Source organism: Artibeus jamaicensis, unplaced genomic scaffold (genome assembly GCF_021234435.1).
Source record: "Artibeus jamaicensis isolate MK-2021 breed Jamaican fruit bat unplaced genomic scaffold, CSHL_Jam_final scaffold_1964, whole genome shotgun sequence".
Taxonomy (NCBI): domain Eukaryota; kingdom Metazoa; phylum Chordata; class Mammalia; order Chiroptera; family Phyllostomidae; genus Artibeus; species Artibeus jamaicensis.
Window position 1 is genome coordinate 23,529,286 of NW_026522030.1, and position 17,210 is coordinate 23,546,495.

The 17,210-nt window shown below is 45.3% G+C and overlaps 1 protein-coding gene across 1 annotated transcript in view; it reads left to right on the forward strand.

The window, feature by feature from the left end:
- RIGI (RNA sensor RIG-I) overlaps window positions 1-7,444 on the forward strand; it is a 50,417-nt gene extending 42,973 nt beyond the window's left edge. The window contains exon 19 of the mRNA XM_037159894.2: window positions 4,382-7,444. Within this exon, the coding sequence (XP_037015789.2) occupies window positions 4,382-4,714 (333 nt within the window). The 3' untranslated portion in view covers window positions 4,715-7,444. The remainder of the gene's footprint in view (window positions 1-4,381) is intronic.
- Window positions 7,445-17,210: the final 9,766 nt, after the last annotated feature.

Below are 17,210 nucleotides of genomic sequence, written 5' to 3' on the forward strand. Positions count from 1 at the left end.
TTAATTTCAACAAAAAAGAAATAGTTTTAAAAATTGCTGCACAGCCACTTAATTAAGAGTTATGTAGCCATTAAAATGAATAGGTATGCTAAATGTACTGTGGTTTCCTGGATTAGGTTTTAGAAAGATAAAAGGGTGTTACTGTAACCAAGTAACCAGGGGCTTGTCCGAGTGGCACCTTGATGCATGACCTAACAATCCATGTTGGAGGAAACAGGTTTTTATTTACAGGATTCCTACCTGGGAGGGGGATGCTGAGAGCACTCCCGCTCAGGGCCCTGTTCTCCCACAAGACCCAGCATTTCCTTTGCTCCTCAAAAGGCTATAAGCTGGAAACATGCCCAGAAGTTCCCCATATCTTTTATCTGTTCTTAAGCTGACTACACAAACAGGGCTCCATCCCCTCTGGAAATGCTCCTGTGGGTTTCAAAGTCACCCTCCTCTCGCAGCAGCTTTCTCCTTCAGGATCTGGGGCACAATGATCTCAGTCTCCATGTAGTGGTTCAGGAAAACATATGCCATGTTGCACTGGATCGTGGTGAAATCCGGAAAAGCACACATCCCAAGAGAGCGACTTCTCCGTATGTTCTTCAGAAAGGCCAAAGTCTGCAGCTCAGCATTCCTGGTCACAGTTCACTTGAGCTCCAGGCATGTCCCAGGAATCCGTGCTTGGTTAGGCAGGTTCCTGCACAGCTCCTTCAACTCTCTTCTTACACCCTTTCCTCTTGGATGGCTTCTACTGCCTCTGTTCCGGACCTCAGGCAGAACCCCCTTATCTCTTAGCCCGCCCTTATTTTAAAAGCTCTGCCCAGAACTTCCTCTGTGACCTCATATCCAGCCCCTCCTACCATGAGCTACTGTTGCCAGTTCCCCCTTGTTGTTTACTTTCTTTCAGCTGCCATCTTTAGTCAGGGCAAGAGTTCCCTGTGATACAGGGTTATCCACCTCCCCTGGCTAGGTCATCAGTCACTGAATGCTCTGAATGTCTTGCACACCTTTGCCCAGGGTGGCAGCACAGCTGTTAACTTGCCATTGTTATGCAGGGTATCTGAAACAATTTATTATCTGCTCTCCCTTCCCCCAAATGAGGTTTGTCAGGAAAATGCTCTGCTATTTTCGGGAGCCCCCACTCTGTATCTGTTACATTACTAGGAAAAGAGGTAAAATCTGTAGTTTAGTTAATAGTAATGGGCCGATATTAACTTCTTTTTATTATTATTATTATTATTATTTTATTGATTATGCCATTACATTTGCTCTATTCCCCCCTCCCTTCCCCTCCACCCTGCATACCCCTCCCCCACCATTTCCCCCTTTAGTTCATGAACATGTGTCTCAATTTCTTTAGATTCTGTATTTCCCCTACTATTCTTACCCTCCCCCTATGTATTTTCTATCTACTGTCTATGCTACTTATTTTCTGTACCTTCTCCCCCCTTCCCCTCCTCCCACTCCCCTATTGCTAACCCTCCCTGAGATCTTCATTTCTATGGTTCTGCTCCTGATCTAGCTATCCTCTTAGTTTGCTTTTGTTTTAGGTGTGGTTCTTAATAACTGTGAGTTTGCTGTCCTTTCACTGTTCATCTTTTTTATCTTCTTTCTTAGGTAAGTCCCTTTAACATTTCATATAATAAGGGCTTGGTGATGATGAACTCCTTGAATTTGGTCTTATCTGAGAAGCACTTTATCTGTCCTTCCATTCTAAATGAAAGTTTTGCTGGGTAGAGCAATCTTGGTTGTAGATCTTTGGTTTTCATGACTTGGAATACCTCTTTCCAGCCCCTTCTTGCCTGTAAGGTCTCTTTTGAGAAATCAGCTGACAGTCTGATGGGAACTCCTTTGTAGGTGACTGTCCCCTTAGCTCTTGCTGCTTCTAAGATTCTCTCCTTCATTTTAATCTTGGCTAATGTAATTATGATGTGCCTTGGTGTGTTCCTTCTTGAGTCCAACTTCTTTGGGACTCTCTGAGCTTCCTGGATTTCTCGGAAGTCTATTTCCTTTGCCATCTTGGGGAAATTCTCCTTTATTATTTGTTCAAATAATTTTTCAACTGGTGGTTGTGCCTTTCCCCCTTCTGGTACCCCTATAATTCAGATGTTGGAACGTTTAAAGATGTCCTGGAGGTTCCTAATCTTCTCCTCATTTTTCTGAATTCTTATTTCTTCATTCCTTTCTGTTTGATCATTTTTTTCTTCCTTCTGGTTCTCTCCCTTGATTTGAGTCCCAATTTTCTTTCCATTACTATTGGAATCTTTTGTATCCCCATTTATTTCAATTAATTTAGCTTCCATATGTTTCTCTAATTTGTGGCTAAAGTCAACCAGTTCTGTAAGGATCCTTATAACCAGTGTTTTGAACTGTGCATCTGAAAGACTGGCTATTTCTTCATCACTTAGGTCTATCGGTTCTGGGGCTCTGAGTTGTCCTAGAGCCATTTTTGGTCTGTTCGCGCTGTTAAGTGAGCGGAGCGAAGCCTTAGTTGTTTACCAGGACGGGTGACCCAGGTCACTGGTTTGTGACGCTGTGTGTGGGGGCGGGGTCAGAGAGGGAGCAATGGTGTTCCTCTCCGCTAGCCCAGCGTTTCCAGTCACTCCGCACGCCTGGGGTTTATCCGATCGGAATTGCGCGAGCCTGCTGCCCCGCGCCGGCTTCCCTTCTCACTGGCTTCTCCCCACGTAAATGCGCGCGACCGACCAACCCATTGCCGCGCCACTTCCCTGTGCGCTCCGGCAGCCAGCTGGCTGGCGATCAGTGCCCTCGGTTGCCTGCGCGCGCCGCGCACCGCCCCGGGAATTTTTTCTTGCTAACCTGCTCCGCTGCTGGCCTTGCTCCTCGTACCGGTCCAGCCGAGTATCTAGTTGTCCTTTGGACTCCGTATTGTCGATTTTCCGTGTGGCTTGGTTGTGACTGCTGTTAAAAATAGTTGTTCTTAGATTTGGTTGTGCACAGAGGCGAGGTGGATCCTCCATCTACGTCTCCATCTTGGCGGAACCGATATTAACTTCTTAATTTGGAGAAATGTAGTATGGTGTGTAAGATGTTAGCATTCAGAAAAGGTGCTGAAGGGTATATAAGAATTCTCTGGACTACATCTGTAACTCACCTATAAATCTACAAGTATTCCAAAGTAAGGTTTATTAAACAAAATGATTATAAAGTTTACATAGTATAATGAAAAACTTCTTACAAACTCCTTGTAAAGTGGAAAAATAACCAGGATACAAAATTATAAATTTGCTACGATTATTGCTGCGTGAAAAAGTAGAAGCAATACCACTATCAGTATAAAAATACAGAAAAACTGTACAGAGAAAAGACTACAGGAAATATACTAACATATATTATTATTTTGCAGCAAGACTCCATGATTTATTTCTCTTTGTACTTTTTATGTTTTCTGAACTTCCTTTTTGGGATGCAAATCACTTTTATAAGCAAAGTATCTCCTTATTTTTAAAACACATTGTCTGCAGACTATACATATATAAAAAATACAAATAAATAAATAAATGCTATATATTATTTATTTCTTTTCACTTTTAGATAAAAGAATAGGAAAATCTCAAAAGCTGGAAATGGGATATTACTTCCCTGCTACTAATGGAGGCTCGGGTGGAGGGCCTGCGCTGGTTCAGATGATGGGTGATTATTTCTTTAGGGTTCTGTTTGCTCTTGAGAAAGCTGAAGTCTCTAATCAGGCCCACTGTTTGAGCAGGAAGTATATTAGGGGCAATATTGGCAAGTTTCCAGACCTTTCTGAGTTTGCTTCCTTAACTATCAAAGATCGTTTCAGCTGGGTGATTTTTTCTATTGAAAATGACCCTTTTAGACTGTGTGTTTTCCTGAGGGACTGGTAAGTTGGATCTGCATTTGTTCTGTGCAGCCTGGTTTGTTTGTTTTTTTTAGCTTTGCTCTAAAGTTAGCTGTAGGTGGGGCCTGTGGACAGGTTAGTCCCTCCCCCTGTCGAGATCCACATTGACCCTTTGCTCTTTTTCCCTGTATCTTTTGAATGATGCCTGTCAGGACACTGGTGAACTCAGGCTTCACAGATCTGCAACCAATACCCCTTTTCTTTCTAAACTAATAAAGAGTATCTGCTTCAAGAAGCTAGGTTGCCTGGAAACTTCTTAGTCCTCTTCTTCTTGAGAGTCCCCTGTCCACTCACTTGCCCCTCCACCCCCAGCCCTCACTTGTAATTGTTTATCAGGCCGTATGGAGTCTATGCTGGCCTTCGGGTGAATCGTATCTCCTCCTTTCCCCTTCTGTACAATAAGTAGGATCCCACCTGCTGTTCATCTCGGATCATTGTGGAGGTGTTTCCAAAACAACTGTGAACTCGTTGTAACATTCTGTTGTGTATGTTCTGTCCCTTCCTCTATAGGAATGCCATTACACCGTGGTTGGAGATGCTTTCAGGGAGTGCTTTGTGACTAGATCACACCCCAAACCAAAGAATGTGGGGATTTTTGAGAAGAAAGCAAAGATATTGTGCGGTAGACAGGACTGCAGCCACGACTGGGGGATCTATGTGAGGTACAAGACATTTGACATCCCACTTATAAAAATCGAAAGTTTTGTGGTGGAGGATATTGCAACTGGAGCTCAGACACTGTATGCAAAGTGGAGGGACTTTCATTTTGAGAAGCTACCGTTTGATGCTGCAGAAATGTCCAAGCGACCTCAGGACTCATCTTCAGCTGCAGAGAATGGGTGATCTTGAGTGAAGAAGAAATTACCCGCAGTGGATAAATCACGACACCCTTGTACCACTGTGAAGATGCTAAGGCTGATACTGCACTGAATGTTGATCACTTAATTCACCTTTTGTTCAGTGCTTTCAACAGTTTGTACTATATCATATACATAAAGCATGAGTGAGTCAGAACCCTGAGGGCTTCATAGGCCAATAGGGCTCTAAGTACTTGGGAAAAATTGTAAAGCCTCAACTTCTTTCCATTCTTCCCTTTAGAACCAACCACTGGTTTATACCCAGTAGCCACTCAGTACACATGAGGATGAATGAATGAATGAATGAATGAATGAAAGAAAGAAAGAAAGAAAGAAAGAAAGAAAGAAAGAAAGAAAGAAAAAAAAAGAAAAATATTGAAAGGTTTTTCAATGCCCTGGCTGAGTAATTCAGTTAGTTAGAGTATCAACTGCATATGCCAAGGTTGTGGATTCAATCCCTAGTCAGGGCACACACAAGAATCAACCAATGAGTGCATAAGTAAGTGGAACAACAAAATCGATGTTTCTCTCTTTCTCCCTTCTTCCTCTGTCTCTTCCCAAAAATCAATTAAAAAAATGGTGTTTATGACTCTCCCATTTAATAAACTAACAAAATGTTATTTTTTAAAAAAAAGACTTTTCATATCTTTTCTTTCCTTAACCTACTGTAAACCAGCTTCTGTCTTTAACAATCTACTGAAATTGTTCTTGTCAAGGTCACCAATGACTTGGTGCCCAAATCCACTGGGCGCCTTAGTTCTCTCTGAGCTCTTCGCTGCTTTGGGCCCTACTGGGTACTCCTTTCTCGGAACTCTTTTTTTGGCTTCTGTGTCTTCTAGCTCGATTTCAGTCTGTTCTGTTGGTTCCGTGTTGCTAACCCCTTAAATGTTGGTAATTCCAGGGGTTCAACATATATACATATATATCAATGTCATGGTGACATGTGCTCATGTTTCTATTTAGCAACGTGTGTGGCACGTAATCTTAAAGTTCTGTAGAGGACTTTTAGAAATGGAGCATGTAAATGATCCATACTTCCTGAGAAGCTGATTTCTGTTCTCTTAGATTATTGTGCATTTTTCCCTGTCATTTTCATACCCTGTGCCATTATCCCCATTGAATGGTCTAACCAAGCCATTTCCCAATAATGGCTAGTGGTCAATACTTGGACTCTGTTCTCAGCTCCCTTGGATGATACTGACGAGGTTGTTTAATTTGGCTGTCCTTCCTGTTTAAAAAATCAGAGTGCATATCCAAATGACGCTCCTGTGTCATTTAACTAGGATTACGGGAGCTCCAGAGCTTAGTTTGGGTTTTCCAGACTTGGAGACAGCTGCCGGAGATTTGCTGTTTCTCTCCAGGCCACGGTGTCTTGTGTTGAATTCAAGGGGGGCTCCACAGTAATTTAAACATCTTTCTAAAACAGACTCAGATTAGTTGTTTGTAATTCATGTTGGTGGTTCAACAGTCACTTCATTAACAGAACGAGAGGCATCTTTGTCACTCTCATCACCTAGGACATTCCAAGGGGGATGGGGATGAAGACCAGATATACATTATTTACAAATCACGATCTCACAAGTATCTGTTTTTACACTGAATGGCTTTTTTTTTTGCTGTTGTTTAAAAACTTCAATAGAATATATAAAACATGTACTGGAAATCTATTTCAGAAAAGTTCTTTCAAGGTTCTAAATGATCCAGTTTAGATGAGGGTGAATAGTCTCTCTTCAGACTAAACCCAATGCAAGAAAAACTCCCCTTGTTTGATTTTAGCCTGGAGTCAGGCCATTGCCAGGCATGGAGCCTGGTAACGAGAACGCACTACTGGGCGCTCACTCACTGAAGGAAAGAAACCAGTAAGTAGGATTCTAAGAATGAAAACTTTTGACTGACACCCCGATGCTGGCCACTGGATTTCCGGGTCAGAGCCAGATTCCAGAACCCACGCAGGAGCCTTTCTCACGGGCCCTCGCTCGGCCCCCATTGGAACACCTGGCAGGCTGTCCAGCCACGTGTGTTTTGTGAAGTTCCTCAGGTGTGTGAGTGAAAGTCCGTGGGACTCTTCTGAGGAATTAAAGGGAGCTTTATTCTGATACAATATGCAAATCAGAACTGAGGGTGGAAAGGGGCCTGCCGCGCCCGGCAACCTCAGGCGAGGCCTGAGTAAGGGACGGCCTCACAAACTCGGGTGCCTGACGTAACCACATAGGATGGTCTGAAGTTACAACTTTCTAACTAAAAGCAGGTCATGGGCAGCTGTGTCCTTAGCGTAGAGTCTTTGCTGACAAAAGTCAATCTTTACCCTAACCGAGCCTGCCTATTGCCTCTTTGCATCTATGATAACACAGATTTCTTCTTTCTGGACCCCCCAAAGCGCAGGCACCACAAGCACCAGGGGGAGACCACAAATCTCCGCATTGTTATTGTCATTGTGTTCACTGTTAACTATCCTGTACCCACCTAAGGAAAAGACGTGTCTATTATTTTACTTTGTATCCACTCCCAGAGGCTCCTCCTGCTTCGCTTTCTCCCACCTCCCTAACCAGTGGGTTTCCTGTGGCCCACTTTTGTCTTCTCTTGAATCTAATGTATAAAATAAGGGGCAAAACTGCCATTTTTCCAGAGTATTGTCTTACTCTGTTGAGGTTTTGCTTCCCAGCAATTGCGATCAGTTTGGCTCAAATAAACTCATAAAAAGTTCTTACAGGTTTGGACATTTCTTAAGTTGATAGAGCACAGCCTTTGGCATGAATCAAAGACACACTGCAAGGTGGGAGGAATAAGGCAGGGATTTAAAAAGTGAGAGTCAGGGGAATGGGTTGCTAGGTGAGCAAGCACATAAACTTCTGTCATTCATTTTCTGATTGGTGGGGCAACTGGGCTCTGCGGTGTCAGCAGGTGGGCTTGTGAAATAAGAATAATGGGCAGTTTCAGCTAACTCATGGTCAGCAGATAAAGTGCCAGGAGATAGTGGCTGGAGTCAGTCATAAGACCCGGTCAGCAGGGGAGGGGCCGCAAAGCACAGGCCGATGCCTCCGTTTCCCTTGCACAAAGTAAACTGGTAAAACGAGTGCTGTGGTGAAATGGACGATGCAGGGAATGCAGTTGGTCAGGTGGGCAGAGTTCAAGTGTAAACTGCAAAATGGCCTAGTTACTCAAGAAAGGTCAGAGACAGATTGCAAAAGGACCTAGCTGTTTGGTTGCCAAATAACATTAGAATTGTCAGGTGGCTTATTATAGAACCCATTCTACAACCACAGATCTTGTGATCTCTGTGGTTCCTGCCAGCGCTGACCTTGGGATAGCTTCACCTGAAATGAAGTTGCCTTCAAGCAACTGCCTACAGCAAGCTCGGTAAACTCTGATTCTTGCCCTTACAACTGATACTACTTGAATTTAAACAGCAAACAAACCATCAGCATTTCCTTGAGTGCGTCCTGCGGAGCACAGGTGCTGTGCAGTACTCTAAGGAGAGCATTCCGTGGTCAGATAGGGCTCCACTTGTGTGCTGCCAGCTCTCAGTGACTTAACAGCACACACTGTCACTGTGTGTCATTGCATCAGTTCTATGGTAATGAGGCCCGTTTCAGCCAGCGGTTCCCAAATGCACAGACCCTGGAACCCTTTTATTCATGGGACATTGTTCACATCCTATAGAACCACAGAAGAGGTAGAGGTATCCAGCCCCGAAGCTGACTGGACAACAAGAACCAAATCAGAGCACTGATTTCAGAATGATACCAGTAACTCTTTCATCATTGTATGTACTAAAACTCTACATTTCATGTCAACAAATCTGTATTTAATATGCAGGCCTCAGATCTTGGGGTGCAAATTATTAGAACTGTTAAAAATATTAGGCTTAATGGTATAATCCTTGTTCATGATAATTTGACTGCCTGAGTGAACAAAAATGACTTGGGTATTAAATCCTGTTTGCAGTCATGATGTTTAACAACTAGAAGGCAGCCAGTGAACCTTAGTTACTGTTTTCAAGAAGTTGACTCTGTATTGCCCCTACACAGGGTACCCACACTGTCCTAACGTAACCCTGAAAGGGGAACTGTGCAAAATAAGGTTCTTCATTTAAGCGACTAGGAAACTCCCAATATTTTTACTATTATTCTCTGGAGCATTTGCGATCTTGCTCCCTGGCATATGTCATCAGTTTGGTTCAAATGGACTCATAAAAATTCTCTACAGGTTTGGACGTTTCTTTTGTCAATACTACAGTAGTCAAACTTGTGGAGACAGGAAGTAGAATGGTGGTTACCAGGGGCTGGGAGTGAAGAGTTACTGTTTAATTCATGTAGTTTTGGTTGGGAAGATAACAAGTTCTGAACATGGGCAGTGGCGATGGTCACACAACAATGTGAATGAACTTAATGCCACTGAACTGTGCACTTAAAATGGTTAAAGTAGACTTTTTATGTTACATACATATTACCACAGTAAAAAAATATGCTTCTGATTGTGGTTCTAGGTTTATTAATTTAATCCTAAGTAGAAACTAGTTTAAAAATTCTTGTGAACCGTGAGTCCATTTTTATCAAAAGAATTCAAACTCTACACAGAAAAAGGTGATGTGGGACTTCTAGCCAAGATGGAGGTCAAGGTAGATACACTTTGCTTCCTCAAACAAGCAAAATAAGTACAACAAACTTAAAAACAAAAAATAACCAGAACTGCCAGAAAGTCAAGCTTTATGGAAGTCCGACAACCAAGGAATTAAAGAAGAAACATTCACTCAGACTGGTAGGAGGGGCAGAGAGGACACTTGGCAAGGTGGTGGCTGGTGGAGTGGTGGTCCCACATCTGTGTGAGGATAAACTGGGAAGAACAACTGGGGAGCAAGACAGACCCCGCAACCTAGGGCTCAAAACCTATGACTGTAAGTACCTGTGGGGGTTGCGGCAGTCAGAGAAACTGTCAGCCTCACAGGAGAGTTCGTTGGAGAGACCCTGGGGTCCTAGAACGTACACAAACCCACCAACCCGGGAATCAGCACCAGAAGGGCCCAATTTGCTTGTGGGTGCAGCAGAGAAAGTGATTAAAAGCTGGCAGAGAGCAGAGCAAGCACCATTGTTCCCTCTCTGACCCTACCCCCACATACAACGCCATAACCCTACCAAGTGGGTTGCCCCGCCCTGGCGAATACCTAAGGCTCTGCCCTTTACAATGTTTAACAGGCGAGCCAAGACAAAAAAAGGCCCAAATGAACAAATCAAAGCTGCACAAACAGAACTAAGTGATGAAGAGACAGCCAACCTATCAGATGCAGAGTTCAAAACACTGATTATCAGGATGCTCACAGAAATGGTTGAGTATGGTTGCAAAACAGAGGAAAAAGTGAAGCCTATGCAAAGTGAAATAAAGAAAAATGTACAGGGAACCAGCACTGAAGGGAAGGAGACTTGGACTCAAATCAACAATTTGGAGCAGAAGTAAGAAATAAACATTCCATCAGAACGGAATGAAGAAACAAAAATTCAGAAAAATGAGAGGCTTAGGTACCTCTGGGACAACTTTAAACATTCCAATATCCGAACCATTGTGGTGCCAGAAGGGGAAGAGGAAGAGCAAGAAATTGAAAACTTATTTGAACAAATAATGAAGGAAAACTTCCCCAAGCTGGTGAAGGAAATAGACATGCAAATCCGGGAAGCTCAGAGAGTCCCAAAGAAATTGGACCCAAGGAGGAACACACTAAGGCACATCATAATTATATTAGCCAAGGTTAAAGATAAGGGGAGAATCTTAAAAGCAGAAAGAGAAAAGGAGACAGTTACCTGCTGGGAGGAGTTCCCATTAGACTATCAGCTGATTTCGCAAAAGAAACCTTGCAAGAAGGGGCTGGAAAGAAGTATTCCAAGTCATGAAAGGCAAGGACCTACATCCAAGATTTCTCTATCCAGCAAAGCTTTCATTTAGAATGGAAGGGCAGATAAAATGCTTCCCAGATAAGATCAAGTTAAAGGAGTTCGGCAACACCAAGCCATTAATATATGAAATGTTAAGGGGACTTTCTAAGAAAAAGAATATTATAAAAAATATCAATAGTAAAATGACAACAAACTCAGAACTATCAACGACTGAACTTAAAAATCAAAAACAAACCAAGCAAACAACTAGAACAGGAACAGAATGACAGAAATGGAGATCACATGGAGGGTTATCGGCGGGGAGGGGGTGGGAGGAAAATGAGGGGGAAAGGTACAGGGAATAAGAAGCATAAATGTCAGGTACAAAATAGACGGAGGGAGGTTAAAGATAGTATAAGAAATGGAGAAGCCAAAGCACTTATATGTATGACCCATGGACATGAACTAAGGGGGAGGGGGATGTGGGTGGGAGGAATAAAGGGGGGGGGAATGGGACAACTGTAATAGCATAATCAGTAAAATACGTACACCGGCAAAGGAGTTTCTGTAAGACTATCAGCTGATTTCTCAAAAGAAACCTTGCAGGCAAGAAAAAATAAAAAGAAGGAAAAAAAAGAAAAAAAGAAAAAGGTGATGTGGGAAGGGACATGAGATAATGATATTTTTTTTCCTAAAAGGCATTTTGAACAATTAATTTTTTTTTATGTCATGCAAGAGGAAAACCATACAATCTTTCTGGGGAATTTTTAATTATATACATAATATATTTTCTCCATTTAAAATGTTTTCGCAAACTGTCATTTAAATTCTGACATTAAATGTATATTAAAGTAAAAATCACTGAAGTAAAAGTCATTAAAGGAAGTTTCTTAAATGAAATATCAAGAAAAGCATACTAAGGAAGACAATAGGCCCTGACCCAGAGCCCGGAGGTAAAAGCAGTTGCTACTTCCTTCCTTTCCTCCTCCTTTTGTTAAATCAAATTCTTCTGCCAGTTTGAAAACGCTTGAGGAGGCAGAGGAACCCTGGCTCTGGAAGGCAGGCAAGGCTCGCTACAAAATGCCAGGCCTGCCCTGATCCCTGCGGCACAGTTGGCCGGACGTCCTCCAGCAAAGTTCTGGCTCCGGGCACATGCCTGGCTTGCTGGCCAGGTCCCTGGCTGGGGGTATGTGGGAGAGGCAGCTGATGTTTCTTTCACACATGGATGTTTTTCCCTTCCTCTTTCTCCCTCCTTTCCCCTCTTTCTAAAAATAAATAACATCTTTAACCCCCCCCCTCGCCCCCAAAACAAAATACAATGCCTTCACGGAGAACCCACCTGCTCCCTCCCCTTTCCTTCCGAGGATTTAGGCCAGTGTTTTGGGCATTGCCATCCCATCCCAGAGCCTTCCGAAACCCAGCTGCACCCACCCTGGAACAGTGCTAGACTTGCCGTGGGCTCTGCGTTCTTCCGTCCCGGCAGACCTGTGATGTGGAATAAGCAGGGACCGCTGGGCCAGTGCTGTCCTCAACCCTCCGCGAGATTTTAACCAAAAGCTCCAGGACTAAAGGACAAGCGGGGTTAAGGTGAAAATCCACCTGGAGCTGAGCTGGACCCCAGGGAGACGCTGCACTCCTCCTCAGCGCTGCCCCTGACTTACCCCACCCCCACCCGCCTCATCTCACCTGGGACAAAATTCAGGCGAGCCCAATCGGGCTCGCTGAACCCCAGCGCTCGAAGGCGGCGCTGGCAGGCCGTGTGGGAGCAGGGCCAGAAGGTCCGAATTCCCGGGGCCTTAAATCCGCGGCCTGGGGTCACAGCCCAGCCTGGAAGGGCCCTGGACCTGCGTGTGCTGACTCCGCCTGCCGCAGGTCAGCGCCCCGAACGTGACCTTGCTGGGCCACCCGGGGAACCAGCCTTGCGGATAGAGGGAGGGTGCTGGGGTTTCGGGAGGCCCGGCCCCTCCTCCTCCCTGGCCTGGCGCCCAGGGAAGCCTGACCTCTGCCCGCTGGGCTGCGGAGCGATCGCTCCTCGCACCCCTGGAAGCGGTGGGCGCGTGCAGAGGGCCTGGAGCAGGCGGCTCTCCCCCGGCCCTGCCTGGTCTGCGGGGCTCCTGTTGTCCGGGGTCGAACGTGTGAGATGGCGGCGAGGAAGAATGACTTGATTGAGAATAAGATATCAAGAGGAGGAATTTTATCTGAAAACTGACCACATTTTACCGCATGGGATAAAACACGTGAATCTTGAGTTCGGAGTTGTGAACTGAATTCTGTGACGTTTTGATTGGTAAAATGTTACCACTTGCATTGGTAAAATGTTACCACTTCTTTAATTACTGCTTTAATTACTTCTTTAATTACAGCTTTCTGTGATTGACTTGCGTAGCAACTTTGAAATTCTATGTTTTAAAAGTACATATAAAGTTTACCCTTTTAAAATAAAACTTAATTCTGCCTGCCACAGGTGGCGAATACAAGGCCTGTGGACCTGACTCCATCTTGTTTTATCCGGCCGGCACCTTCTTTCTGTCCAGCAGCAGCGCCCAGCTTTCGTTTAGCTGTTAAGGAGCAGTTACATTTACACAGTCCTGAAATTACATTTGGCCCTCAGAAGGCAACCAGGGGGCTGATGTGGCCCCCAGTGACAATGAGTTTGACACCCCTGCTATATGCAGAGGTGGGGTCCTTTCCATAGCTCCGTGTGAAGAAAAACACTTTTGTCTACATTTTTTCCATTTTCCCCTGTAGTTTTTGGCTCAGTTTGAGGATATAAGATGGGTTGCACCTTCTCTAAAGCCATTAGTTTTCCAGATTTAATGATGAGGTTTAGCCTCCATTATGAAACTGGCCAAGTGGTTCAAGTTCAGCTTCTCTGACAGTTCATGTTGTCACCCCTAGAGGAAGCCATGTCTCTCCTGCAGTGGGTTAAGGCCACTGACCCAGGTTGGAGGGGTGGGGAGGGAAGATTGTGTGTGTGTGTGTGTGTGTGTGTGTGAGAGAGAGAGAGAGAGAGAGACTGATTTATCCATATCTGTGATCTTGAATTTTTATAAATCTCTTTGGGTACAACGATTATGCCCCATGGGTCTTTGATCTAAACTGAACCATCAAGTGGTATAAGGGCTTCCCCTGGAGAAAGAGATTTTATCTGCTTCTCAACCCTACCACTCAGAAGTAGTATCTCCATCTTTTTACTGGTCAGTTTTCCACATGTGGAAGAATCTAGAAGTAGATTTGTGATAAAACACAGCTTAGGATGGCTGGCTTATTAGGAAATATTACCACGTGCAGCAATGTCCTCCAGCCAGTGCTTAGAGAGACACGGGCCAGGGGCTCAGTGAGGGAAGGTCCTCTCCACCCAACGAGCCACCCCCGCTGCCGTCAGCCCACACACACAGTGGCCTTGCAGGGTGGCTGCTCCTCCTGTTCTCTCGGCTCCCCCGGTTCAGAGCTGCCTTCCTGGCCCGAAGAACCCTCCAATGTCTATGTCAAGGTCCCTCCTCAGCCAGAACCAGGCTTCTTCGAAAGGACTGCCAGGAGTAAACACTGCTCTTTCCTAACAGCCCACGGGCCCCAGTTCTTCAGAATCTCTCTGGGGCTCCACCATCTGAGAGGGAGCTGACGCCCCTGCTCTCTCAGGAAGCACAGCTGTGCTGTCTGTGGTCCCGCCACTGAGAGAAGGTGCACTCGGGGGCCTGCAAGACTCAAGAAAGTAACAAATGCAGGACAGATATGAGATGTCCAAACCTGTGGATAATTTTTATAAAAGTTTATTTGAGCCAAACAGAGGATATACCTGGAAACGAGATCTCGACAGACTGAGAAAAATTCTTCCTATGACAGTGTTTCTGCTTGAAAAGCAGAAAATGACAGTGTTTGAGTTAGGAAAAGAACTTAAGGAAGATTAAAGTAGGAGAAAGCAAGGTGAGGATTGGAATGCAGGACAGTTAACAAAACCCTCTCAGAAAGAGGATTCCTCTGGCATGTCGAGGTGTGTTAACCTCGATGCACAAGAGTGATATGCAGGCTGGCTCAGAAACCTTTTACTAATGAGGTTCAAGGCCTGGGGCGTGACCACTCACTGGGACTGGCCCGGTTAGGACTACGCCCAGGTCGCCCTGTGCGGTTACTTTCTGTAAAACCCCTTTCGTGTCTGTAGACACGTGTTCTCTGGACATCCATGGGTCAGATGTGGCTCTATCATTTCAGGAAATCCTGCAGTTGTTGTAACCCCCTCTCTCCAAGACCACCAGAATTCCTAGTTTTCTGATTTATCTACGAACGTGCGGGATTCAGATTTCGTAACCAATCAGAGCTCCCAGAAATGCCCTCCAGCTCACGCCACAGAGGCTCAGGGTCCCTGGAATGCTGCTGTCCACACAGAGACCGCGGGTACACAGGGCAGCCCAAAGTGGGACTTGGTACCAAAGGGTGGCCATAGCACAGAGGGGATGAGAGACATGTCACCCAAGCACACCTCATAGCAACTCTAAAAAAAAAGGGTCCCATCAAAGGCTTCTATTTCTGGCTCCTAAGAACTTACACATTTTGATTCTCCTGGTGGCTGTTAATGGGAGAACCCTGGTTCTTCCTGCTGAAGCAGTAAAGAATTAGAATAGAGAATAGAATAAACTTGCTGTACTGAAGCAGTACAGCAAGTCTATTAGCATGCAAACAGGCTTATCAGTGGTAGTTTTAATGGAAGAGACCGGGCCTTGCCAAGGTACAGTTGAAAGGCAAGAGCAGGGGTAGCAAGAGCAAGTGTGGCCAGGGTCCCGGTTGCCAGAGGCCAGGTGGCATGATGCATCAGCTCCTTCGTTCTGAGGACGTATACAGTTGGCAGGATGGGGGTGAGGGAGTTTCATATTGATTGGTGGTAAAGGTGGTTGCCCCAGCTTACCCTGGGGAGATGTAACTACCCAAACGCAGGTTTGTGTGTGTGTTCTTTCCCAGAGAGTAGGAATGGTACATAGAAGTCTGAGGACCCCCCTCCCACTTTCTAGGCCTTGGGATGTTCGGGACCCCGGGCAGTCTTAGTAAGATGATTTCAGAAGCCCAATCTCAAGGACTCTCCCCTCCCCCAGAACTGTATCATCAGTTTTGCTTGTGTTGTTTGGAATGCCCGGCAGTCTTATGGGACCAGGCTCAAGACTGCTGGGTCAACAGGTGAGACATGTCTCCCTCCTCCTCCCTGCCTTGGTTTACTATCTGTCCTACTTAAGTGCTAAAAGGCATCACCTGGCAACCAGGACGCTGGATGCTGGCCAGCAATAGCAGCGCAGTCTCAGAGCTCTTCCCGCGCTCTCTCCTGCCCCATGGCCACAGGAGGTGTGGCCTGGTATCTCCCCTCCTTCAGGAGGCTTTGCCAGTTTCAGTCTGACCAGACTTGGTGGCCTCCTGAAATGCCTCCCACAAGGCATTTCCCAGGATGGGACAGTGAACCCGGCGGCCCTTGCCCTCTTCTAATGTGGGTTGTAATGATTCCTAAGATCATCACCTGGGCTTCAACATGGCCCAGGTGGCCCCATAACTTTATAAACAGGTGCCCAACCTAGCACCTGCATGAAACAAAAGTAGGAAGGCTAGTATAGTTCTTTGCAATTATTTGCCTAGCATGTTCCCTCTGCCTCTTTCCCCTGTTCACACAACACTTTTCATTGGGAAAAAATGGTCCTTTCCCAGCATTCCCCAGGGCCCCAGGGACCAGACCGATCACGTAACTCTGTATCCCCAAACATGCTTTGCAGAGAGATGGCCCAGTGAACCAAGCTGGACCAGTCAGAATCCTTCCCTGGGGTTCCACACACAGATGCTCCCAGAAGCAAACCTCTCACCTCCGGTTCTGACTGCTGGGTGCTATGTCCCTGAGTTGTAACGTGAGAGAGCGTGGAGTTGGCACTCAGGAGGGCATTGACGCAGGGGGATCCACACTCCTAAGGCAACCAGTTTCAAGCTGGGCCATCCTTTCTAGGCACGTCTGTGGAGCTTTTCATTTAATTCTGTTAATCTTCCTTTATTCCCCTCATTTATAAAAGTAAATCATGTTTACTGTGGACCATTTGGGCAAAACAGAAATGAGTTGCATTCCCATCAACACAGAGAAAATCCTTAATTATTTTAACCTTCTTCCTTCCAACGAAAAGTTACTTATTTTTAGAGAGGGGAAGGAAAGGAGAAAGAGAGGGAGAGGAAACATCAATGTGTGAGAGAAACATGGATTGGTTGTGCCCTGGATCAGGCATGTGCCCTGACTGGGGATCGAACTGGAAATCTTTTGATTTGCAGGATTAGTCTTCTTCCTTCCAATCTTTTTTTTTCTGCCCATTTTTAAAAAAAGCAGTCTTGAGATTTTACTAAATACAGGTTTTGTCACTTAGAGCTTCCGTGTCTTACCGTGCGAGTCAAAAGCAGAGTTCCGATTTGGTCCACCTTTAAGGAAGGGCAGGAAGTACGTGTCTCTGGCAGCAGGTCTCTGGCCCCCGCAGGGAGCCGCTCCCTCCAGTTTCCTATCGAGACAGAAAACTCCCTGTTCGCCCACTGCCGAGACCACAGGATTCCACCTGTCTTTTTGGCTCATCCAAGGGAAAATGAAGGAACTGCTTTTCATTAAAGTGAGAG